The 26102-nt window shown below is 35.7% G+C and overlaps 4 protein-coding genes across 8 annotated transcripts in view; 2 read left to right on the top strand and 2 right to left on the bottom strand.

Annotated features, from left to right (window-relative positions):
- Nucleotides 1-82: 82 nt before the first annotated feature.
- Nucleotides 83-9483, bottom strand: LOC113670943 (phosphatidylserine decarboxylase proenzyme, mitochondrial). 3 transcript variants are annotated; one of them, XM_089190480.1, is made up of 7 exons: nt 9063-9480; nt 5583-5927; nt 3400-3572; nt 3062-3298; nt 2621-2873; nt 2254-2414; nt 83-1851 (listed from the first exon to the last, which is right to left on the bottom strand). In XM_089190480.1, exons 2-7 carry the CDS (start codon nt 5788-5790, stop codon nt 1612-1614), a joined length of 1272 nt encoding a protein of 423 aa, XP_089046606.1. In that variant the 5' UTR covers nt 5791-5927; nt 9063-9480; the 3' UTR covers nt 83-1611. The 3 variants fall into 3 exon arrangements, with proteins under 3 accessions (XP_089046606.1, XP_027042956.2, XP_027042958.2); XM_027187155.2 differs by lacking the exon at nt 5583-5927 and having other exon boundaries at nt 9063-9483; XM_027187157.2 differs by lacking the exons at nt 5583-5927; nt 9063-9480 and adding an exon at nt 3813-4370.
- A 120-nt stretch (nt 9484-9603) lies between these two features.
- On the top strand, nt 9604-11933 carry LOC113670948 (uncharacterized). The gene is made up of 3 exons (XM_027187163.2): nt 9604-10031; nt 10228-10381; nt 10877-11933. Exons 1-3 carry the CDS (start codon nt 9853-9855, stop codon nt 11081-11083), a joined length of 540 nt encoding a protein of 179 aa, XP_027042964.2. The 5' UTR covers nt 9604-9852; the 3' UTR covers nt 11084-11933.
- LOC113670947 (nuclear pore complex protein Nup88) lies at nt 11335-20726 on the bottom strand. Of its 2 annotated transcripts, none has more exons than XM_027187161.2 (16): nt 20445-20726; nt 19359-19528; nt 18866-18991; nt 18189-18482; nt 17567-17750; nt 17196-17391; nt 16440-16538; nt 15855-15927; nt 15593-15697; nt 15301-15363; nt 14861-14956; nt 14306-14431; nt 13601-13747; nt 13066-13192; nt 12171-12283; nt 11335-11825 (listed from the first exon to the last, which is right to left on the bottom strand). In XM_027187161.2, exons 1-16 carry the CDS (start codon nt 20700-20702, stop codon nt 11762-11764), a joined length of 2241 nt encoding a protein of 746 aa, XP_027042962.2. In that variant the 5' UTR covers nt 20703-20726; the 3' UTR covers nt 11335-11761. The 2 variants fall into 2 exon arrangements, with proteins under 2 accessions (XP_027042962.2, XP_027042963.2); XM_027187162.2 differs by having other exon boundaries at nt 19359-19446; nt 20445-20720.
- A 42-nt stretch (nt 20727-20768) lies between these two features.
- The window catches only part of LOC113670950 (stalled ribosome sensor GCN1-like), a 30371-nt gene continuing 25037 nt past the window's right edge, over nt 20769-26102 (top strand). For both annotated transcript variants that reach the window (XM_089190475.1, XM_089190474.1), the window contains exons 1-11: nt 20769-20800; nt 20895-21000; nt 21554-21617; nt 22286-22344; nt 22539-22611; nt 23155-23362; nt 23997-24053; nt 24282-24359; nt 24639-24707; nt 24874-24982; nt 25466-25669. In XM_089190475.1, coding sequence (XP_089046601.1) covers nt 20789-20800; nt 20895-21000; nt 21554-21617; nt 22286-22344; nt 22539-22611; nt 23155-23362; nt 23997-24053; nt 24282-24359; nt 24639-24707; nt 24874-24982; nt 25466-25669 — 1039 coding nt within the window. In that variant the 5' untranslated portion in view covers nt 20769-20788. The remainder of the gene's footprint in view (nt 20801-20894; nt 21001-21553; nt 21618-22285; nt 22345-22538; nt 22612-23154; nt 23363-23996; nt 24054-24281; nt 24360-24638; nt 24708-24873; nt 24983-25465; nt 25670-26102) is intronic.

The following is a 26102-nucleotide window of genomic DNA, read 5'->3' as shown; positions in this document are numbered from 1 at the left end:
CTTTTACCTTCAAGATCCAGAAGAAGTTGTGAGCCACTGGAAGGAGAGATTCGTTTGCGACATATTTCATCAACAAGAACTATTTTGAAAAATTTAGAACATTTTATTGACAATTCAAGCAGTACAGTGAAGGATGAGTTTAACACAAGTGATAAGAAGCAACAGGACCTAAGAATTGAAATTCTTAAATGGTTGCCAGAACTGTTTCTGTAACTTTCTCATCTTTGTAAAAACTAGTCTAGATATCTTCAGAAACAACTGTGTCACTAAAGTGGACTACATTGAGCTACTATTGGAGAGTTTTACCTGTCTGAATGAAAAAATACTTACTCTTTAAATGGAGCATGCAGCACATATTTTTCCAATTTTTCTCTTTTTCTATTAAAATGCGACACTTCCTGTATTTTGGGTCCTTTACTTTAATTTTTTTTTTTTGTCAAGGTTTCTTTTAGTCTCTTTCCTACTATCAAATTTCAACGCCAACATTATCAGTATATGGTGATTCCCACAGATTTTTGGGTCATTACATACAGAACCAAGTTAACTTTACTTGCAAGTATGGATTTAAAACATTTCCAGCCTTACATAGTCCTCAAACTACACTTGGTCCATGGAAGGTTGCACAAACTAAATCCTCTTCATGATTCCACCTGACCTTGCCTACCAATGGGACTAGGCTTTACAAACTTTGTTTTCAATAATTTTTGGGGTAGGATTAAATGTTTAATCCTTAAAAAAAAATGTTATGTTTTTTTCTTTTTGTAAACATTTAGTAAAAATAAATTCTAATTGTGGACCTAACATAGGTGAAATAAGTATAATTGATTGATCAGTTCACATCTATCATTGGTTCCCCTTGTTATAAACAAATTATGTATAATAAATATTTTTTTCCAATATAATCTTTGTACAGATTCAACAAGTTTCTCAGGATTTTTAAACATGTCATATTGAAAATCAGAGAGAATTTGATCCTTATATTTAATAATGAGTTGCATGAATGTGTTTGAACAACCAAGACTAAGATTTTGTAAAGCCACAATGAAAAATATTCAGATGATCATATAGCTCACCCAAATCAATTAAACTAACAATTAAATTCAAGAGTTTTCAATACTCACTAAATTTTAGTCCTTGACAGAACATGGGCTGTCTCATGGACAAATGTTAATGTCATTGATAAAATTACCTGCAGACCTTAGAGCTGCTTTTAATTTCAACAGCAGTTTTTTTTTTTAAGTGATATTTTTCCACTTGAATTATTTTTATTAGTTTCTTTCTTTGAAGAGCAGACAGCTACTTGCTAATATGTGTGGTCCACATAATCAACACAGCCCTCCACAAAAACAACTTAATGATAACTAAACCATAGAGATATTGACAAGATTTCCATATAACCCCATACTTCATTATGCACACAGTAATTTGGTAAAAGAAAACAATGGCAAGACAAAAGATTTCTCTTAAGATCATGTTTTTTGGGTATATGGAAATCTTGAGTGTTTGAAGTTTCAGAAGATTTAGAAAGAGCTCTCATGTTTAAATATCCCAAGAAAACAAAAATACATGTATCTCCACCTCAAAAATTAGCTACATTACTTGATAATTTGTCTAATCTGTATCTTCTCTTGAAGATCCAACTGGTTCACCATATTTCAGTTTCTGTCCAGGTTGCACATCAAATTTAAAGTCTGTGGGGGCTTCAAATATCAGGACAATTGTTGATCCAAGGTTAAATGCTCCCATCCTTTCACCACGCACAAGGGATACTCCATTAGGTTCATCACTAATATAATCACACTCATCAAATGATCCTTCTGAATATCTCCCTGGACAATTTGTCTTCAAATCCTGTCAAATTATATGGAAATAGTTAAGTTCAAGATGGAAAAAAGTCATTGACACCACCCTTGCATCTTTTACAAATGCTAAGTCTTTGTTCAGTGTAGCTTGAAAGAAAGTGGAGGTTAATGGAAGCAAAGAACTGCTCGATTTATCCAAGGAAAAAATACTTGGCATCTCTTAATTTCAGAAAGGGAATGCAAATCTAGATGCATTTTCTGAAAGATGTATTAACTAGTAAGCAGCTCAAAAAGAGGTATTCTCTATATTTTAGTTGATCAGGCCTTAGCCATGGGATGAAGATGCAATACACTTAAGCCTCAGTTTACACTGACAAGGATAAAAAGAGAAATAAACTGAATGGACTTGGTCAAGTCAAAGATGGATATAAGTTAGGGAATAATTTGTCACCTGATCAAACTTGAGGTTGATAGATCCAACATTGTAAGCTCCCACGGCAGTAAAACTAAAAAATCCATGTTTCCATGTACCAGTAAGAACAACACGCTCATTGTGGTTGAAAAGACCAGCAACCATACGAGCTATTCCTGGATGCACAGAAAACAAATCTCCTGGAAAAAGGAGAACAATGATGAGAATGATAACTACAGAAGGTTTCCTTTTAAAGAGAAAGATTTACCTTCTTAAAAGAAAGGTAACTGTGTTGTAAGTTGTCACACGAGGCTAGCTACAGGAAAATATTGTACCCTACTAAGTGAAAACTTTAGCCTTCTTGGTCTAATCATGAAAAAGAACTATGCATGAAAAGATGACAAACCTGGAAAATGTCTTCTTTGCTTTACATTCCATTCACTTGGTGAATGAAAGGAGTGGTAGTCACCGGGTCCAAGATAAATAACACAGTGATAAAGCTTTTTATTGTCATTAGACTCTTGTTCTTTGTAGGTGGAAGCAGATGGTTGATTAGGTCCAAGGAAAGTTTTCATTGAATAAGTTATTCCTTTGACTTGTTCCACTAAGTCATTTTGCACCTCACCAAAATGCAGAACAGTACCATCTGCAGGGCTCACCTAGGAAGAGTGAATGAAATTTAACAAGGTTTCAAACAGGATTACTCCTCCAGCTCCAGAAAATTAGTTGTAATTTGGCCATTAACCTATAACTGACCCATTTAAAAAGATCCTATGAAAAGGAAATAAATGTTTGAAGAAAATGACACCTTCCTACTGACAAATCATAAAATAAAATGAGCACTTACGATACAACTTGCATCACAGATTCTTCTTGCATCAGGTTTAAGTTGTCTTCTGAAGAAGGCTCCGAGACTTGAATAGTTAACAATTTCTTCTTCTACAGCTTCAGTAACATTACAGGCAAAATACCACGAATATGAGCCAATGATGGGTTTACGTAACCATGGTGGCAAGTCAATATCACAAACTGCTCCTAAAGCACGTGAACAAGCTCTTGTGGGCAATTTCTTGAACAATGCAACCTGAAATGATAACAAAGTGGGTAATTTAGCTAAAATTCACCCGTTTAAATGAAACTCGAACTCGCGTGACACCAAAAGACGTCTTAGTTACGCAACCTCACCTGCCATTGACTAGGTTCAAGAGATTCACCAGCATGTAATTTACGTTTTTCTCTCTCCCTGATGTGCCAGAATTGTTGATAACAAACGTAAGCGAAGCCAACACTCGCTGGGATACTGAACCATCGGAGGGTTCGCATGTAATTTCTTACAGCAGTTCCAAGTCTTCGGGCGCCTGAAGATGAAAAGAAACAATTCTAATTTCTCCTCAACTTATTTGAAAATTATGAGCAGTGAAAAATTTATCAGACTCCGTTCGCTCAATAGGCGTCAAGGTAAAGATTAGCTAGGAGTTAAGAGGGTACAGGTTTTGCGTGGGCATGTGACTAAAATCGATTGGTTTCTCGATGCACTCTCGGCCATGGCTTTCCCAGAGTTGCAACGTAACCTCCCTTCTGTGTACCGATTGCCTTACCTCTTTGAGAATGCGAAAACGAACGATAGAATCCAAGGATTGTAACTTTACTGTACAGAATAGGTAATCGTGTCGACACTCCTTCGAACGATTTGCCGACAATCGTCGAGGATATAGAGTAGAAATTGTACGACAGCGTCTTCGCTGATCCTCGAAAAATACTATGCATCGTTATCAGATGCAATTACGCTATTGCTCTTCTCTCAATTAAATTCTTTGTAATGGAAAAGACATGTCACAGAATGCGTTGAGAAATTTCACTTGAAAATCGCGACATCCACGTTAGAGCGTAAATGCGTGCGGAGGCCCATGGGAAGGATTCGCTCTTATCCTAGGGGAAGGGAGGCTTAGGCAACGTCCTTTTAAACCCTGATCACGTGCCCAGTGATATTTCGTTGGTATCTAGCTTACTGCTCTCGCTTTTTTCATAAATTTAGCGGTAAGAATGAGAATATGAAAGTTCTATCGAAATAGAAAAATGTTGATTCCCACATGTCATATGAACCGAATGTCCGCATGACGAGATACATATCAGGTTCAAAAGCTATTTCAGGACAAATAGAGGTTTCTCATGTTTGACCAGGTTACCTTCTAAATGAAAGACTTAATTTCTATTGGTGGCCTCACAGATTGTCACACGAGTCTCCATACACTTTGTACCAGAGCTCACTTGCCGTTCACGTGACACCCTAAGAGAAACGCCCCAGTACTTTTACGGTCCAACGGCAAAATCCGATGAAAAAAAACTTTGATATGTTGTGGCAGGATCCCATTGTTTGGATGACTATCTCCCCCTTTAAAACATCTACTTTTCTCGTTAAACAAAATTCGTTTCTCAAGTAGAAAATGGTAAACATAATTTCGAACGTGTTTCAACGAAACTACTGCCAACTTCAGATAGGAACCTGTTGACAATCGAAAATTACTTTGTACTAGATCACGAAACCAAGCCATATTGCAATTTTGAAACCACTCGATCAAAACCCCTATCGATTCTAAAATTGCAGGTTGCTTTCTACAGTTATCACAATAACACCAGGCGGTATTTTTCAACTTCTTGAAATGATTGTTTATTATGGATATTTCCAGGGTGAACCCACCACAGCCAGACAGGCTGGTTTTAATGGGGCCCTGTGTCAGGCTTGGAATTATTTATTTCACAGTGCTTTCAACCATGCATATAAAGGACATATGAATCTCACTACTAACCCTTTGGTCTGGCAAAATCCGTTGTGTTTTTAAACTATTTGCGAGAACGATTTAAGCCACCAATCAATAGACGCCAACATAGTCATTTCTCAACACCTTCCGCGTAAACAATTACGAAATATTCGTTTGAAAATGTGATTCCATGAAATTTAAATGTCAATTCTCTGCCCTCACAATTTTACTCATGAGAAGAGGTCTTCCCTCGTCTAACCCCTGGAAAAATTCTTAAAATGATCAAAAAATGAAACCAATTCCTTTCGCAACACAGGGGATGTGACCGAAGATGAGAAGACACCAGGGTCAACTGAACAACAACACTTCATTACTTTCCTACAAAAGAGCAGATAATCGATCGCCTTTCTCTCTAAATACTCCATTTATATATCAAATAAGACGTTTCACTCCATTGTTGGTGGAGGAGACTGGAAACGTGCCGCTTCGACTGGTTACAAACCCGATGAAACCGGTTTGGCCGCGACGGTCGAGCGGACGCGATGACAAAATGCTAATTTTCAGTTGAACATTTGTACATTACCAGGATGACGACTCGTTAACCCGTACCTCTCCTCGTTGTCTTGTGCAGTAGTGTATCCGAATTTTCCTTTACCGGCCAAACGATACCGTAGCTTGCAAACGCAACCACCACGACAAGACAGATTGCCGAGTGGGCATAAAGAACACAAGATGTTATCCAAACGGAATCATGTCTGAGATCGTTCAGTTGTCGATAGCCGGAAAATGAATGATCATCATCAGCGTGCACTCGCATGATAAGGAGAATTAAGTACGGTCGAGGACGTTTAATGTAATGTCGTTATAAATCTTCTATGCCTTGCAGACACAAAATTGACAAGCTTTCGGATAGCTCTCACGACAAACACGACAACTCCCTTCAGTACTTTCACACTGAAAGGAAGAAGGAACGGCATTTACATAGCTTTGGTGGTATGTTACATCCGGGAATTTTTTCCTAAGATTTCATTGGCTACTGAATGATACCCGTCTTCTGTGCACGTGCGAGCGAATGTCAGCTAGCTTATGCAACATATTACGTTGCCACGGAAATTTGAAAATCACGCAGCGAAAGAAGCTCGTTTTTTTCGGTGAAGTATTTAAAAGCTTCAAACATAAGGGCCTAAAATCTTTTTCTACCATGGAGGTTGTATCTAATTTAATTAATACGTACCTAACTGATATATTTTTTATGTGACAAACCTGTGAATAATGGCATTTATGGTCACGCACGATTAACTCTTGCGTAAGGCGTGACAAGAGAATATATTGAAGGCAATGCGGTAAAGGGTAATATTAAAAAAAAATAAAAAAATAAAAAAATATATATATATATATATATAAAACCCTGAAGAGTGAAGCGATTCACGAAACAGGCTTGTCGGGAAATGTAGTTACGTCCTTTTTTCCTCTCAAAATATTATATATATATATATATATATATATATATATATATATATATATATATATATATATATATATATATATAAAGTACTTCAGGTGCATTTCACATAAGTGTTTCTATGATATCCAGAAAAATAATCGCAATAAGAGAGAAAAATGGTTCTGTGAGGTTTGCAGTTTCAAGGACGTAAAATAAGAATTGTGAAAAGAGATGCTTTGTTGAACATTTCCCAATCCTCAGTAATTTCACGCAGTGCTCACAAACTTGGTTGTCTGCCTCACCACACCATGACCATAACCGTGACAATGACCGTGACCGCTCTTATGTAAGAATCTGAACAATTTGGGCATGTCTATTGTGAGTAAAGGCGGTGTTCTCTGCAAGTTTTTACGTCTACACGCCAAACAGGGCCTTGCAAAGTAAAGAGCGTACCTACTTTACCTTTTTATTTTACTGAGTGGAATATTTAACAAGCTTTACGAGCGAGTGATCGAAGTTTTCTAACGAACGTGGTTTAGAGAAGAAAATTGGCCCAAAGAAAAGAGGTACCGCCAATGAAAGATTAAACATTATGTGTTTCCAAATACTTGTGCTTTACATGTTTTTAACGGCGTAAACAAAAGAAAAACAAACGCCATCTGTTTGAAGGAAAAATCTTCCTAGGCCGTCTCTGAATCAAAAACCTCACCAATTAGATCATAAGTTTATGCCGATACTGAAGCCTTTTGCACAAGAGACGATATCACTCATGGCGCAAGTTCGATGAAGAACTTGTTTGAATTAATAATGACCACAGCAATCAAAAGTGACGAGCTTAAACAGTTCAGCAGACTCTAAGTAAGAATTTTAGTGTTCTTGTTTTATGCGGGTTTTGACACCTTACACCCTGACATAAGTGTAAAGATTCTCCACACTGTTCCCTACACAGTTACCAAGAAACTTATAAGGAGTATTTTATTTAATAATCAAGAGCTTCTTAAGTTGAGAATTATTTTCTTGGTTCTCACAGCCTTATTTTTGATTTGATGGTGATTAGTCACTCTTAGGGGTTAAAGGGTTAATTTTTCTTATTTTACTTTTGGCCAACAGAGCTGAAATTACTTTAATTTAGCTGGTCTCTTTGTAAAACGTTGAGGCATAAAAAAACTAAATGTTTCACCATGCGTCTATTCGTCAAGTTTGTAAATTTCATGCTGTTTGCCTTTCAAATGATGTTAATTTTTGTTTGATCAGCAGATCAGCTGGGCAAAACAAACACTTGTTTTTACTCAGCTGTTTAGCTTTTGGCCAAACGCGCTTTTTTTCTGCTTAACTTAAAATGAACAGTAACATTTTACTTTTCTTTTCTTTTCAAACTTCATGCATTTGTTTATCTAACAGTAGCCCTCTGACCCTCATCATCCCAACATCAGTATGCATATTCTCCATACTGTTCTGTATCCATTTCATGAGGTGCTGACAAGAAGAATTTGTTTAACAATCAAGTGCTTTTTAATTTGGTGACCATTTCCTTCATTCTCATGACCCTAATGTTTGAATCAGGGGTAATATTGTGAGGAGAAATTAGATGCTAATCTCTTGTAGGGGTCCAAGGGTTAAAGCTCGGACGTGAGTTTTGTCCTTTTGTCTGGTAACTGTCATAGTTAGCGGCAGACATATCGTGCTATATTAGCAATTTTTAACAAAAGTGTTTACCTTTCTTAATGAAGACTAACCGTTAAATGTTCATTGTTGATATTTGCCCTCACAACGTTAAGAGAAATCAGAATTTTATGAGCAGATTTTAGCCTTTTTTTTAACATTTCTTAAGGAAACATTCCTCAGACCCCCATTCAAACCCTCCTCCTTTTTCGGATCCTAATGTCTATTTTCCGTTCGACAGTCGTTGTGTTTAATGTACAAAAGGCATAGCCTTGATGATTTACTAAAAAATTTGCAAACCACACTTCGCTGCGCATCAGTTAGTCTGTTACTGAAATTAACATATCAAAAAATATTGAACAAACTTAGAAATTCCTAATTGCATTTAACGTGTAAATATTCCAAACACTAACTCGCTTTGAGTGACGAAAGGGCGATTGTGATCAGAAAGTTTTTATTTCTGAATGGACAAAGGTGTTTGCTTTAAGAAGGTGCACACACCTCTAACAAGACCAGCTTTATTTACATTCTTCCAAGCGTGCAATTAGCTTTAGTTTTCTTTTTTTTTTTAAGTCACGCAATAAAATTTTGCCTTCCTTTAAACGAGAAATGTCATGAAAATAGTTGATTTGAAGCATGTTCTCAAAATCTTACTCAGAGTCATCCATTGCTATTTTATTTTGCACATTCAAATAACTATGCGAAAATGATCGACCAATGAAAAGTCGAGATTAACATCGTATGATTAAAAAATTTGCATCTGCTTAACTCCGCGTCGGGAAAAGGGCTTGGCGAATTTATTATTACTGTCGTCGATTGTAAAACATACATACGAATCCTTTTTGTACATCGCGAGGAGACGTAACACATTTACTTTCAATTTAGACACTGAAATCTTCGAAGTGCATTTAAAAAAACGTATGTCAACTGTGTTTGGGGAACATACGGTTTGTAGTTTAGTTATAGTAAAGACTTCATCTTACCTGGATGGTCAACAACTTGGATATCAACATGTACACTTTTGATCTTGACGGATCGAAGAATTCCGAGTTTGGTGATAATTATTATGAGAAAAAAGCTGAATATGGTGTGAGTATTGAGAAGAAAGGACATCCATGCTTGATCACTGGCCGTAACTTGCGAGTCGTCCACTCGTAAATGAAACTGCACGTCTATGACAATTTGATCTTCGGAATAAAATATCATAATAAATTTTCCCTCTCAGCTCTTTGCCCACAGCTTGAGCATCACACGCGCGTGGGTGATTCTCTTTAAACAGAATTTATTTTTGAACTCTAGTTTCCTGAAATAGGTGTAATTTGAATTTTGAAGAACTACACGGTGTTCAGAGTGTTGGGTGACATTTGCAAAGACCGGCACTAGGGGCATCCGATGGTGATAAGCACACCCATATTTACATAGAAGGCTTCTGTTGTCACGAAATACGATCTAATTGGTCGATTTTCTCATCACGCAACCACAAAAGCTCTCAGCTGTAACGTTACAGCCGATGTGCAGGTTCTCGAAGAAGGCTAGACTCAAGAGAAAAATTCTGACTCAAAGGGATGAAGTCTGACATAACATAAATTACTCATTTCTTGCCACTTTTACTTATTCCTGATTTATACAATCAAGATCAAACGTTTAAGTTTTGAGTTTGGTTAAAAGTGAACCAGTGTAAACTTGGGTGTATTGCACACGCGTGACGCGGGAATCATGTCTGAACAAATGAGGTACTGCCAATACCGTAGAGCATCGTGGTGACCATCCAACATGGCGTCCATACTGAGGGGTAGTTGTGGTAGACTTACCAAGCTGAGAGGTGTTTCAAGGACAGTTTATAAAATTTATTTAAGTACAGATGTAACAAAAAAAGACCGTATTTTAGACAGAGTGAAAAAATTTGTCTTTGGAGAGGGACCACCCGAAGAGGAGGATGAAACACCCGAGAGGTAATTTTGCACGTGTGAGGGATATTAATTTAGTTATGTACTTTGGAGAAAATCTCGAACAATTTTCAAGATTTAGAAACTTGTTGGAGTTGGTATGCTCTTGCAGCTTTGGATGTCAATCTTGTGTGCAGTTCTACCCAACTTGGCCAGAATTATGTGATTTTAAATGGTCGATGTTCTTTTTCAATCATTTTAGTTATTTTCAATTTGTAAAAGTTGAAAAACCAGCTGTATACAGCATGAAGAAACAGGAAATTGTGGAAAGACTAGAAAATATTGTCACAGAAGTTATGCCTGACGACGAAAATTGGAGAGATCAGTCGGTTAAAGATTTGGTTTTAAAATACAAGGTACGTGCCACCAAGAACTCTGCCTGAAAAGTAAAGTAATTGTTTTTGTTAATTTTAGCAGCTTTGAAGGAAAGAAAAGTAGGGCAATATTCCTTGAGGGAGTAGCAACAATATTTTCACAACATGGTTTACAACATGAACCCTTTCACTCCAAGCAGTGAGCAAAACATACTTTCTATTTTCAAAATCAATACAGTATTGCGCACACAAGTGACGAGAATTTCAACAAGTGTTAATTAGATTATAATTTGTTCCAATACTATATCCTCTGACCTAAAAGTATGGAGAATTGCTAAAGAGATCTTGGATGTGAAGGGGTTAATGACTGAGGCAAGGTTAATCCCTTATGTGGCGTGTTTTATGTGTTACCTTTTGAAAAATTTCCAGGCATCTTATAGCCAGTCATGAGTATAGAATGTTTTTCATACTGTTCTGTTAATAAATTAAAATGATTGTGCAATTATTGATTATCCCTATTTTGATATTTCCCTCTAGATTCTCAACAGATGTTATGAGGAGTTTGGAATTTTGGTTCCCAATTTCCAGTTAAATGAAATGAACATTGTAAGGGATGTTATCAAGTTCTACACTACAGCAAAACCTGGAGACAAAAGGACATTCAAATCTATCAAAAAACAAAATTTACCTCGCAACTTATCCATTGGTGGATCTCTACCCCTTAAGAAAGTGTCTGTAACATGAAATAGGAATATTTGTGTAACCCCAATAATGAGGTACAGGAGAGGAAGAGAGGTGAAGGAGGGGGGGGGGGCCTTATTATATAGTGGGGCTTTTTAGGTACTTAACATTCTAGACAGATGAAACATTGTAGTAAAGTTGATGTTTAACCTTTTAGCTCCCAAGATCTCATAAGTAATTCTCCTTACTGTCTGCCAAATGATTCTCATTATGTTAGTTTGGAGAATTTGGTATCGGATCAATCAGTACTCCCATAGTTGATATTTTTCTTTATTCTCATCATTTTTCAGCATAATATTATATAAATAAACTAACAAGAAATTCTGTCTTGGTCACTCACAGGAGTTAAAGGGTTAAAGGACTGAGTAACTGAATCAGGTTTATTCCTGCAATTAAGTTAAGTTGGCTTTACTGCTAATGTGTTTAGACTGATAGAAGTTATTGACAAGCTTCTTTACAATTATTTCTGGCTTGCTTTTTGTCAAAAAACAGGTGACTACTACTCACAAAATTTTACAAATTAGAGGTTTAGATAAGCAGTTACAATGTCTCTCTTCACCTCAGCCTACTTCAATTTACACAAATGCTATTCACAGTGTGAACAGCCATTTGATCAAACAAATCTCTTCTATGAAAAGTTATTTGCAGCTCTGACAAGATCTTGTGACTAATATTGTAAAATTATAGTCCAACTTGAAGTTTTAGCTCTTTAACTTGATTCACAAGGTCAGAAATTGCTTCACTCCTGCAAAAGATAAGCAAAAGCCTTCATGATGTAAAAATAAAGCTTACAAGTTACATGTATGTGTGTTGTTTCCATCATCAGGAAATAAAAACAAATTTATTTTCAAAATCAAAGTAGAAAGTCATTGCTAGTTTGTGGCGGGTTGAGGTGTTAATATGCTAAGCATTCAGATGCAGGAAAAACAAAGGATCTTGAATAAGGAAGCAGTGCAGGTTTGAGGAACAGCTGAGTCAAACAGGAAACAATTTTGAAACATGGCTAAATTTCTAATGCTCCTATTTATATAATGATATACATGCACAATGGAAGGGATTTATGATTAATTTTAACTGGCAGTGTACTCACTCTTCAGTCAGCACTTTCCTAATGTTACTCTGCTGTGATGCATTAACAAATGGTGACTTTGAAGATGATGACCTTCTTGGACTTCTCTTGGAGTAGAAACGTTTCAATTTAATCTGCAACCAAAAGCATTTGGCTTTAAGGTATTTACTGTTAAAGCAGAAGGCAGATGGAATCTTCCTTATGTTCAGTATACAATTAATAATTGTGAATCAAAATAAGAAACAAACTTTGTGATCAATGCAAAATGCTTTGAAGAATCTTTGCTCTTCCCCAACCCACCACTCCCACTCCCACTCCCCTCCCCTCCCTCTGTACCCCAATAAATAAAGAAACGGTAACCGGTCATTTCACACAAAAGACTTTTCGCACAAGTCTTTTACGTTCGCGCCGTTGGATCTTATAGAAAGTGACATGTGAAGGTGAAATGTCTTATCAGTATCAATTAGTATACCTTTTATATTGATATTCTCACTTATAACTATTGTGCGAAATGACCACTAAGAATTGTACGAACAGTCCGAAACATGTGCTAAAAGACTTGTGCGAAAAGTCTTTTGTGCGAAATGTCCTGTATTCAAAGAAACAGATTCTGCAACAAAATTAATTTGTGCCAATTGTATGAAGTTATGATAGTAGAAATAACATGCTTCTGAAGTACTTCCTCTTAAATTAAAAATGGAACGTTTCTGAATTTGATAGCACTTCAGACATTTATTAGAACAAAAGAAAGTGTTTGGTGTTATTTTAGGAGAAGTGTTCAAATCAACTGGACTGACTTGGTACACCAACATGGCTCACGTTTCATAGTTTATATTGCCAATTTTGGCACACTGACAAACTGTGAGAATTTATTGGACAATCAATGAAGTATGAATTTAGCTTGAAACAGTCTTACCTGTTCTAAAGAGTCCTTGTGAAACCTCAAAAAGTTTTCAATGTCCTCTAACTCTTCTTTCATTTTAGTCTCAGCACAGGAGAGAACTGGAATGCCATGGTGAGCATAGTGGTAGAGAGCTTCCAGTCTGCAAGCAATATGATAGTTCTTACACTAGGCATGATAACTGTTGAGCACAAAATCATTGAAATCAGATAGCAACCCATGTTCATTTAACTTTCTTATTAGAAATAGGTGATTTGGAAGGGAATTTTGAGGTTACTTCAACCTATGAAAATTCTAATGACAGATAGTTTCAACACCATGAAACTAATTGATTACAGCACTTCAAACAAACAGTACCAGTACATGGTGCAGTTGGATCTTAGCAGAAAGCCTTGGGGCTACCAAAAGTGTCCAAAGAAAAGAGGTATCCTATTTGGGAGGTTAATAATAGGATTTTTCTTTGCCTGAGGTATTATTGTGTCTGGTTAGAGAACGTTCCTTACAAAAGAAGGTAGATTATACATTAGCCTATCATCAAATGCAATATTACCTTTGGACAAGTTGCATATGTTTATCTGAAGTATCCACCAGTCTTTCTGCCAGTTTCTCAGCCTGGTCTCTGAGGTAGCTGCTGACATCTTTAAGTTTTCTCAAATCTTGGGTCTGCTGTGCTTTCTGATCTTTTAGGATTGAGATCCTAGAAAAAATATTTTTTTCATTTTAAGTACTTAATAAATGGCTGTCAGTAAAATTATGATTTTCTTCTGGATAGCTTTCTCCCTATGATTTATATCCTGCATGTCATTTCAGATTTCTGCAGTGTTGCCAATAATTGAGATTACAGTCTTCCAAGTGATATTCTTGTTTGTCTCATTTAACCATTTACACCTTAACATCAATTTATATTCTCCACACTGTTCCTTATACATTTCCTATGATACTGACAAGGAGAATTTGTTTCACAATCACAAGCTGCTTTAGTTTCCAATCATTTTTCCTAATTCTCCTGATCTTAATATTTGATCCAGCAGTGATGTTGTAAGAAGAACTTAGATCCAAGTCACTTAAAGGAGTTTAAGGGTTAACAGCCAAAATTGCCCTCAAGATTATCTTCCTTTCTGGATACTCAATACCTCTCACCACAACTCTTGTAATCACTGGACTTGTCTAACAACAAAATTGGCCTTAAATTGGAGCACTTACCAATTTCTTTAATTACTGTACATTATTAGTACTCGTGATGCATAATGTTTACCTTTTTTCTATCTCTTCCCTAGCTTCATTTTGTTTTTGAATGTACTGTTTTCTTAGTATTTCTTGTGCTTGTGTAAGCAGCTGATAAAGGTCTTGCTGTGAGATTTTTTCAGATTCTTCACCACTCCTGTAAGATTAATGCCATTTTATATCAGTTAAGATAAAAAACAAAACAAAGAGGAAAAACAAAACAAACATGAACAAGAAAAACTTCTGAGAATTCCTCTCTAACACTACACTTATTTGAGGGGTGGAGAGGGCCATCATAATTTTAAAACCTGAGTTGCTTATTCACCCTTTACACCCTAACATCAGTATACATATTCTCCAAAATCTCTAAACATTTCCTAAAGTGCTGACAAGGAGAATTTTTTAAAAAAATCAAGAGCATCTTTAGTTGGTGATCATCTCCTTCATTCTTATGGCCTTAAAGTTTGTTCAAGGAGAAATTAGATTCAAGTCACTGTAAGGGGTTTAAGGGTTCATAGATTAATTGTTAGTTATCAATTAAATGTCTAATTTTTGTATATATTTCATGACATAATTATGCACTCACTGTAACAATGGTGTTGATGTGTTTCTTAATAGAATTTTCTCAATCTGGCTTTTGAATAATCCAACATTCAGTAGCCTTATTGGTGAAGGCCCAGCACTGTAAATAACATGTTAGGAAGAAGCCCATGAGTAAGATATCACATCCTAACATCAGTTTATAAGTTCTCCATACTGTTCTTTACATGTTTCCTATGGTACTGATAAGGATAATTTGCATAATAATCGAGAGCTTTTTGACCTTGTGGTCATTTTCTTTATTCTCTTGACCTTAATGTTTGATTCAGGGATGATACTGTTGGGAGAAATTGTGAGCTTATCACTCTGGGGTTAAAGGGTTAATAAATACAATGTTCCATGATCTCAGGTCCCCAGGAATGTATAATTTGAAGAGAGGAAATATTGAGGAAACTTTTAATCTTTACATAAAACTGACAAACCAACCTTTCATGGCTGGTTTCTAGGTCTGCATCTGTTGTTGGAGGGGAATATGGTCTATCTAACAAACTAAATAGGAAATACAAAGACCAAACTATTTTTAATACAAAAGAAACTGAAAGAATAAACCAGTTTGTAAAGCTGACATTGACAAGAACATGACTGTAAATTTTCTAAAACTTTTCACAAGTAATTTTATCTATTGCATTTAAGAGGTAATTTTGTGAAATATTTTTGATCACCAATGCGCTTTATAATTGATTCACAGTAAACAGAGATATATGTCAATAATTCTTACTTCAAAGGTTGAACAATACATTCCATCTTTGAGGTCAAACATAGTATTGCAGAACCAAGGATTTTGCTATTTATCACACCAACACCAAGCACTGGAGATAGTGCACTGAAACAGCGTGTACAAAAAAAAGGATAAACATAATGACAAATAAGTTTACATAATAAACTCGTACATCAAAATAAGCATTCTCAACTTGCCTTAGTTAATACAGCCACCATGAAAAATCCTGAGCATGATTATTTATCACCAAATCCTTACATACCTTGCTGTTGGTGATGTACATATCATATGATAAACAGTGGCTGCTTCATCAATGTCAAAGTAACTCTTATCATCTGGAAAAGAGTCAAAATTTGGGAAAAAATGCTTCAATTAACTAATAACCTTTACCTTTACCTTTTTACCTTTTTACATTAACCCTTTAACTCCCAAGATCTCATTAGTAATTCTCCTTACTGTCTGCCATACAATTCATATGATTCTAATTTGGAGAATTTGGTATTGGATCAACCAATAATCCCCTAATTGATATTTTTCTTCACTCTCATTACTTGTCTGCTTGATGTCATATTGATAGTATAAGGAGAAATTCTGTCTAGGTCACTAGTGGGACTTAAAGGGTTAAGAAAAATCTGAAAATCCCCAGATGCCACTATCTCTATATGGTAGGCACATATCATAGAAATTTTTCCTCTATCTTAGAGCTCTTCATGTCACAGAGAAAATATATTTTAGATGCTGTTCCACATGTAAAGAGTATTTTCAATGATGTTTTGTACATACACTGCTTGATTTTGAAATGCTTATTAACACTGTGCAAACTAGTTTTCCATCTGCCCAAATTTACCTTGCACACAAAAACTCTGTAGTTTCTTGGTCCAAGGCAATGAAACAGTGTGTACTCCAGCAATATGAGAACAATGATACAGATAAGGAGACACTGGATCTGAAGGGAAACAAATTTTGAGACTTGGAGCCACTTCGACAACTTTATAATACAATATTTACCTTCCAAAGACTACTGGGTCTACACTCTTTTCAACTAAAAACATTCCATGACTTTCTATGATCCACACTCAAATTCCTCAGCTTTCCAGACTTAGAAAATGATGCTAGAAATTTCAACACTTTCAAGGATTTTCAAGACAAGTACAAACTCTAGATTACCTACTGAAGTTTTTCAGTTTCCTGAGTAAATTCATGGCAGGTTCCATCATTACTAAGTTAAACTAAAAAAGTTGATTATATTATTATGGTTTCACTGAAAGATGTCTGTATACTTGAATGTAAACTTAATTTGTTCAGGGCGAATATGAAAAAGTAAATAAATGAATGAATAAACATAGTGTCTAAAAATTCCAACTGGCAGAAGGCAGATTGGTTAGCTAAATACTAAGTGCAGCCAGGGAGTTCAACTTGGGGCAACTGAGAACCAATCAGTGAGTATCAGGGTAGAAGGCTTGAACCTGGGACCACCAGATTACAGACCAGTGCCCTAACCACTTGGCCACACCACCTTCCTACATCTTGTTTGCTATTTGTTATTAAAGAAGATCCCCTAAAGCATGGTATTCCCTGCTATAAAAAATTCATGGGCTGGTACCTCGCTGGAGTCTCAAAATGAACAAGTTTTCATTTTCATCAGACTCCTCTTCTGAAGAGCTCCTATCTGACTGGGATCCTGTTCCATCATTCAGTAAAGACAGCTGGAGTTCAACACATTCATGAACCAAGAGTGAAAGCTTTCCATGAAAGCTATTGGTTTGAGTCTGTTCATGTCTGCTCCAGGAGACTTCTTCCTGAAAATACATCAATTTTTGAACACCTTTGACATACAAATTGATGCTTGTATCATCATCTCATTAAAGTTATGATAAAGTTACCATGGCTACCTAGTAAATAACTAGTTAAAAAATAATTAATAATGTTGAAACACAGGGTTTTTATTGAAAAATGTAGCGGAACAAAAAATACCTCCTCTGCATCATCAGATTCTTCAGATTCCAAAGCAATACAGTGATAAATTTTTCCACTTGCTGTTGCCATGGCAATAACAGGGGGTTGACACTGAAGACACAGTAAAGAGCAAGAATCCTGACCATAATTATCATCTGCTGCAGGGAACATTGTAATGGGACCATAAACTTTTGGTTGATGCCTGTTAAAATGGAGGAAATCAGATATCATATCTTACTGGTACTTAATACACAAAAGTACAACTTGCATGTAAATCAGCTCAAAACAATATGTAAAAGTACAGATTACAGCACAAGTATATCAACACATTTAAAGTAAAGATAATACCATCTCAATAGCAGGTGGGTTGGTATGGAGAAGGAAAAGCAAACTATTCTATTCTAGTGAAGGATCCAATATAAAAATACAGTGATACATACGTGTAGGTCACTGAAAGAGAATTACATATAAATGAAGTAATATTTTGTGCAGCAATTTCAGAAGCAAATTTTGTTCTCTTTCTAAGAACTATTTGTGTGAAGTATCACTGCTGAAATTTGAGGTCAGCATTACCAAGACTTATAAGTATAAAACTACTGATACAGTTCTGGTTACTATTGAAAAGTAAAGGGTTATGTACCGGATCTGAGAGATTCTGTGAAGAAGATAAAAGATGTCTCCATTTTCTCTCAAAATGAAAACAGGGTAAGCAACATCTGGTTCAGAATCACTGGAGCTTAGTCTTGCTTTTGGGTTGGTATCTCTAACAGCTGGTGCAAAATCAAATGCAATTGCTTTCTCTCCAAGAGCAGCTGCAAATGTCAATGAAGATCCAATAGATATTGACTTCTGACTGTATTCAGCCGTCAGGGAAGAGGACTCCCCTAAGGAAATGGTTTCTTCCGGCGAAGATGGCTTGAGGATGTTGTAAAGTCTGTCAAAGACAACAGATTGTAAAAAGGAAGATAAACCAAATTGATGATGAAATGAAAACAAATTGACAAAAGGAAAATAAACTACACCACTGCTCAGGCTGCCTCCATAAGGAGGTCCATTTATCAAGTTTTTATCAACAAAAATTTGATTTTCAATAATGCTTTGACCCCTAAGAATGATAAGCACCTAATTATTCCCAACAATATCACCCCTGAATCACACACTTAGGACACGAGAATAAAGAAAATGATCACCAACTAAAGATCCTCTTGATTGTTAAGCAATTCTCCTTATCAGCACCTTTAGAAATTTACTGAGAACAGTATGGAGAATATGCATACTGATGCTAGGTGTAAAGCAATAACTAAAACCACAGAATACCTCAAGTTATTGTCTGATGTAAGCACCATAAGATGAGTATCAGTTTGGCTTCCTGGATGCCATTTGACATCAAGGACCTTTAACTTGTGATTTGTAACAAAGAATCTTGAATCAATAGGAATTGTTCTGAAAAAAATCATTCATGAACAGGTAAATTAAAGATAACATGTCTGGAGGCAGGAAGCATTGAAAAAAAAAAACTATATGACCATTCCACTTATTTATAAGCACAACTGAATGAAGCAATGGAACTCTCTGGGTAAAATAATACATTTCACTTTAACTTTTCACTCCCATGATCAGATTGACAATTCTCTCTTCTAACTATCTTTAATTTTGATGTAAATTAGTCAAGAAAATTAGGTTTTAAATCGAGTCAGCTCCCTCTACAATGTAGCTGATGAGTTGGTCTATTCTCATCAGCTGTTCACATATTGGACCTAAATGGTTATGTGGTCAGCAAATTCAGAGATTCACAGCTAAAACAGTGTACCTGCAGAGAACTGATTCACTGCCACCATCATACGCAGCGAACTTTCCCCATCTCATTGGCATCTCAAGAACCATTATTCCTCTTTGTCCTACAAGCAAAAGGTACTTTGACGAAGCACTGAACAGCATGGAATGCACATCAAATAAAGGAGCCTCAGTGCATACAAAAGACTGTTGACAAAATTTAAACAGAGATTTTACATTTATAACCTTTTAACACCTGAGAGTGACTGTCATCTTATTTCTCCTTGTGAAATCAACTCTGAATCTATCACTAAGGTCATGAGAATAATGAAAATGATCACTACCTAATAAAGCTATTGATTATCTGACAATTTCTCCTTGTTAATACCACAAAAATGAGTAAAGGAAAGTGTGGAGAATATGCATGTATACTGATGTTAGGGTGCAATGGGTCTAGTATGGGAATATTTGGACAGGTTTCAGTATATACCACTCTATTCTATTCTTAACGAAACCCCAGTCCCAAAGCTTATCCATTGTTTTTGCCATTGTCTCCTTTCATCAAAAAACCATATGCAATATGAAGTATGGGATCATATGGAAATCTTGCAAAATATTTTGTGACTTTTTTTTTTAATTGGGGTGATTTTGTTCTGACCTTACCAGTAAAGTATTTTAAGTCATAATACATGTTCATAGATCATGTCATAAGGGTTGAAGGAGAAAAATCAGTTAACCATTTAATCAGTCAATGATATTATCAATTAATTGATCAAAGAATCAATCAGAGGTTAAATCTGGCAATTGATCAGTCTTGCTGTCCAACTACTTAATCATTAAATCAGTCAATAATTCTGTCTATCAATCACTCTACTTACCAATCAAACTATCAGTCAATCTATCAATCAATTACTCGATAAACCAATCAGACTATCAGTCAATCTTTTTATCCATCACTCAATCATCCCAGCAACCAGTAAAACTATCAATCGTTCAATCCAATTAGTAAGTCAGTAACCCATTGTCTGTCACTAGTTCACTCAGTTAATTAACAGTCACTCGGTAATTCAATTAGCTAATCAGTCAGTCAACCCTATAGAATCTTAGAGATTTATCAACTTACTTGGAACTTAGCAGACCGTACTTTTTCAAAATGTAAGTTTTTCAGATTAGCTGTCAGAACACGAGTGTTCGAGGAATTCCATAAAAATATTTCACCATCATTTTCTATTAAAATGTTTTGTGATGTCCTTTCCGGCGATTCCTCTCTTTCTCTTGAATTTCCTTCACTAACCCTTGCAGAGAGCTCTCGGAAAACTGGGTGTTTAGGCAAATCAGTTTGCCACTTTCGACTCACATCCGAGTGCATTTTTGCCGCCATGTCCTTGCCTGTTACCTTAAGACTTACATGAAGTAAATCTTAACTCGTAGCAAATGGATTGTGGGCTCAAAAAGTACGTGGCCAAGATGGCGGCCGAGGTAAAGTTTGGAGAGTTTCTAATTTTTTTCCCGTTTACTGCTGATATCCCGGATGCCCACATGTTTTTTACGGTTTATATATTACTTTTTATAGGTGATTGAAATCTTAAAGAAATGCGTCAACAAGATCACAAGTTCCAGTACGAAGGAAAGGCGACACGTTTGTGAGGAACTTCTATTGCCTTGCATCCAGAAACAGGGTATGCTACAATTTGTTGTAATTTCAGTGAACTATGTATGTACAGAAAAATGATCGATCTTAAATATTCACGAGTGTTGTGATAAATATTGAAATGTTATCTTGAATGTCGGGGAAAATAACTTAATTATTGCGTGATTTGTTAATTGCTTTGGAAACTTAGAACGTACTGGTCGAATATTCACGTGGTGCCATAGGTCCAGTTGAATTATTTTGGGACGGGAGAGGGGGGGGGGGGTGGCAGCGGCGGTTGTTGTCACTCAGATATATTATGATGAGGAACCTAAAGGTTTTGTTTGGGCTAACATCGATGAAATCTCAAGTACTCGTCGAAGCCATGCATTTTCTAGTGAACACCTTCCTCCTTGGGAAGATTCTATTTGGGGTTTTGCATTGATTTGGCGTAACACCTACCCAAGATGGTCCGGTGGGGGTACTGGAGAGGGATCCTGCGAACCAAAGGAGATGGAATTGATCAAATGATGTTGATCATTGCCTCATTTCACTATTGTTTCGCTCCTCCTTATCAAAATTCTTGCTATTTGATTTTGTAGATTTTTCTGAGGCTGGAGTAAAAGCAGTGATCAAGTTGATATTTTTAACACAACATCGTTACAGGTAATTGATAACCTTTACAAGGCCAGGCTCTGATTGCTCAAAGGGTGGATAACACCATCCACTGGATAAATCTCCATCTGGTGGATAGCGCAGTTCGTTTTGTCGACACTTATCTCCTGGATGGCAATTTAAATGTTGTTGATGTGTATTTCTCCAGAAACGATTACCTGTGTTTTATAGAAAATAATGAAGAAATGACTTACTCCTTGTGTTAGCCTGTGAGTGAAACTTTGAAACTTTTACAATAGTTAAAAGTTGATATTTAGAGCATTAGCCCTTCATTATAGTTACTAACAGTTTTTTTTGTTTGTTATGGAATAGTAATTTAGTCAGTGTCTAGATTTCTCCATTATCCTGTGTGCAAAGTGTGGCAGAGCTGTAAGGATGCAAAGGCTATTCTTGCATGTGAAATTGTGTGGTGAAAAAGGAAAAAATTGCAAGTGCATCTACCATACTCTGCAGACAAGAATCAGTAGTACATGTGAACATTGTTCTTTTTGTTCTTTAAATTTTTGACTTTGCAATAAACTCAGTGGTCATTAAAAGGTATGGAGGGCTGACCACAAATGTAAATTTCTGAATGAAATGTATTATTTTTAATAATTTCAAGGTTAGATTTGAATGTCAAATGTTTAAAATTTAAAATTAGTAATTACCTCTCTTTATAGAGATAACCAGTCTAGAAGAGGGGTTGAAGAAGTCCTTAGAGTGTTGGCAGAAAAGCAAAGTAGGTGATATTGGGCTCAGAGTTTGGTGATACATGATTTTTGTTGAACTCAGTATATTTTGCCATTTACTAGTATATACCATCATCATGGTAATTTTTGTCTGTTTTATGTTTTTCTTGTTTTAAGTTGGTTATATCTTTTGTATCAGTTTTGAATTTGAATTGAAAATCACAAACCCTTGTTTTTTAATTAGGTGTGAATGCTGTCAAGTACTTTTGTATGGTGTTTTCTGATGTTGAAAAACATATAACCTCATCAGCACCAAGGTAAGAATTTTTCTTGGATTTAAACTTTAAAAAAATCAAGTACTAATCCAAGGAGATTTTGAGTTAACTGATTATACCACAATGTGCTGGCTGAACCTGTAAGTCATAGCCAACATAGATTTTTTAAATTTTGGACAACAAGTATTGAATTTTCCTTTACAAGCTCCATTTTCTTGAATTTGATTTTGTCCTCATTGAAGGTTTCTCTCTTCAAAAGTTTGAGAGATTTATATATTTTCAAGAAATTCTGAGACACTATGATCTTTAAAGGTCAATTCTCATTAGGTGTGGAATGATACACTTTTTTCATTTGACTGTACAAACAGTGAACATTCAGACATTCAAATAATTGCTTTATTTGAACTTGTAAAGGGATCTTTGGTGCTTGCTTGATGCAGGCAGACTTTAATGGTATTTTGAAACTGGAAATGAATGTCCCAGAGGTAGTAGTTATTTCGTTTTATTCTAAGCTTGTACAACTTATAATGCTGTTGCTGTTTGTAAAATTAACTTTTAAATCTGTTTTTGTGGATTTTGTTGCAGTTATGTGAACAGCGGTTCAAATCTTGTTCTTTTGTGTTGGTCATGTGTCCTTGCCAGACATGTCTACAGCAAGACTGAATTGTGTAAGGATGCACAATGGATCAGACTGGTACAGGTTCAATGTCTGGCACTGCATGGAGTTCTGTCTGCTGGAACAGCTTGTGTTTGTGAAGCAGGAAAGAAAAAATTATACAGAGTCTGGAGAGAGGTACAGTATTGAAAGCTGGCTTGTGATTCTCAGATAGACTATGTTTTTCTTTGTCTTATCATTTTGGATACAACTTTGAAAGTCACAGGGCAAGGCTTAGAACATAACTTGATTGAAAAGAGATGATGCCAGATTCCTCTTTTTAACCACTTCACTCTCGAGATCTGATTATTAATTCTCCCCTCCAGCTGCTACACACCCCCCTGTTAATTAGTTATGAGAATTAAATGTTGGATCAAGAAAATAGTGTTTACCTAATACCTTTGAGTATTCTCATTACTGTTTGCTGAATAATTTATGGATGTTATTGGGAGAAGTTACATGTTGATTGCCTCTGGGGGTTAAAGGGTAAATTAGTTGAGAAAAAGAGTAACAACCCCATATTACCTTTACCACAACAAACAACAAGTGTCAACTTGGCCCAAGGCAAAGCACAGAATATTTGGTTTGATAATGTAATGCTCTTACTGAGTATTTGCTGTCTGGAATGAAGAGATGTGAAATTCATGATCCTGTTTTAGTTAGCTTGATATACTCTTGCCCTTTCATTAAAGGGTTATCAATGATAAATGTGTGAGCACTATTTCATGTAGTTGTCACTATCATCTGAATTTTTTTTGACATATTTTTCCAGGTTCCAGGAATCACATTTAAATATGCAGAAGCCATCAGCAAATTGGAGGCATCACAGGTAAACCTTCATATGGTACATTGCAATGAGATAAATTAAAATGCAGTATAGTATTTTCTTCTCTGTGGTGGTAGATTTTCTTTGACCTGTTGTACAACATAAGATATTTTGATTTTGATGATATTATGAGTCAATAAAGTCCAGCGATGAAAAATTCCTTCCATTTAGAATATTAGATTGAGTTGTTATAAACACTTATTTCCCCGATCTGATTTTATTCTTTTTCAGGAAAACTGTTGCTTGACTGGACTGCTATTTAATTTTTGCACCAAAAATAAAGATGTTGAAACAATAGGTAAATTTAAGGTAAGATAGAACAAGAAATGTTCACTATTAGCCTTGTTACCCTTTCTACCCCTCAGAGTAACTAGGATATTTTTTATGCTCTCCTTACAATATCACCCCTGAATCACACATTAAGGACACAAAAATAAAGGAAATGATCACCAAACAAAGAAGCTCTAGATTGTGAAACAAATTCTCCTTGTTAGTATCTTAGGAAATGTATAGAGAACATTATGGAGAATGTGCATTCTGATGTTAGGGTGTTAAGGGTAATAATGTTATAATCTCTTTTTTGAGCAGAAAACATTGCTGGAAATGTATGTGAAAGCTGTGATTAATAGCAAGACAAGACCCTCCCATCATGTCCTGGTAAGAATAAAATTGTGGAATAGTTCGGCATAACACTTGATATTTATATAAAATAATTCTGACAAAGTTTGAACAAATGCTGAGTGCAGAAGCAGGGATATACTTTGTATACCCTTCATTACCATTTTGCTCTACTACTGTGACTTTTGACCTTTGATTCCTCCAGGTGAACATTTCCCCTTTGCTCAGTCACGTCACACATGACGACTTCAGCAGTTTAATCTTACCAGCATTACAGAAATCTCTGCTGCGAAACCCAGAGGTGGTTCTTGAAAGTAAGTGATGGATTAATTACATGCTTTTGCTCAGGAATAATTCTCTGAACAAAACTTACAAATTCGATTAAATTCAAATGTAGAGTTCAGTTTCCAGATTGTAAATCCCTATTATAGGCCCCTTGTCATCCGAAATTTGTAGCATGAATAAGGCATCACTGAACTTTGTGTCTGGGAATGAATGACTTGCCAGGATATTGCATTAAACAGTAAACTAAAACAACTTTTCACCAATAGAAGGAGAAGAGTTTAAAGTGTCCTGGGTTGAAATAAGCATTTCATTTCTTAATTATTAACTAAGGTTTAATCTTAACCAAACCAGAGATGGAAACATTTGTTTTTAACCTGGTATATGGGTAGTACTAATAGAGATGCCAAGAAGTTTATATACATTTATCTTCTTCTTATAATGATTTTTACCATGTGATATTTATGGTCTTCACACAATTATACTGATATATATAAATTCCTTTTTTTATTCAGGTGCTGCTTATTTAATTTCTTCAGTTTCAATTGATTTATCAAAGTATGCTTTAGACATCTGTAAAAACACTGTTGGTCAGCTGCGTGCTAAAGAAGAGCTCCACAGACAGGAGGCTACATTAATCTTAAAGAATCTTGCACATCAGTGCAGTGATCCAGGAGCAATGGAGGAACTTATCAACTACTTATTTGCTGTCCTTAATGGTAAGGATTTGTCGAACATACTCTACCAAACAATATTTTGATTGACAATGTTCTTATGTACAATGTAGAGTGACAACCCATGTCACTGTTCTTATTGGAGTCGCAGACTTAAAATTTACAAAATTTGAATTCAATGACAAGAAACAAGCAATGAATTCCATCTAAGTTCTTTGCGAGATTTGCATGCTTTGGTCCCAAGCAAAAATTATCACAAATGAATTGAATTGCATAGTTTGTTTCCTATGATGTTGTTTAAGTGACCCAGCCAAAGATTGGGAGAAAAAAGACAAAAACTGTGAAGTAATTGGTACCATTGGAAAAAATATAGTTTGTTATTATATTCCCTGAGATCCTCCCAAGATCTCATTGATAATTCTCCTTACTGTCTACCATACAATTTTTATAATGTTAGTTTGGATCATTTGATATTGGA

Source organism: Pocillopora damicornis, chromosome 12 (assembly GCF_964200805.1).
Source record: "Pocillopora damicornis chromosome 12, jaPocDami1.2, whole genome shotgun sequence".
Lineage (NCBI taxonomy): Eukaryota > Metazoa > Cnidaria > Anthozoa > Scleractinia > Pocilloporidae > Pocillopora > Pocillopora damicornis.
This window is presented reverse-complemented; position numbering and strand designations above follow the sequence as displayed.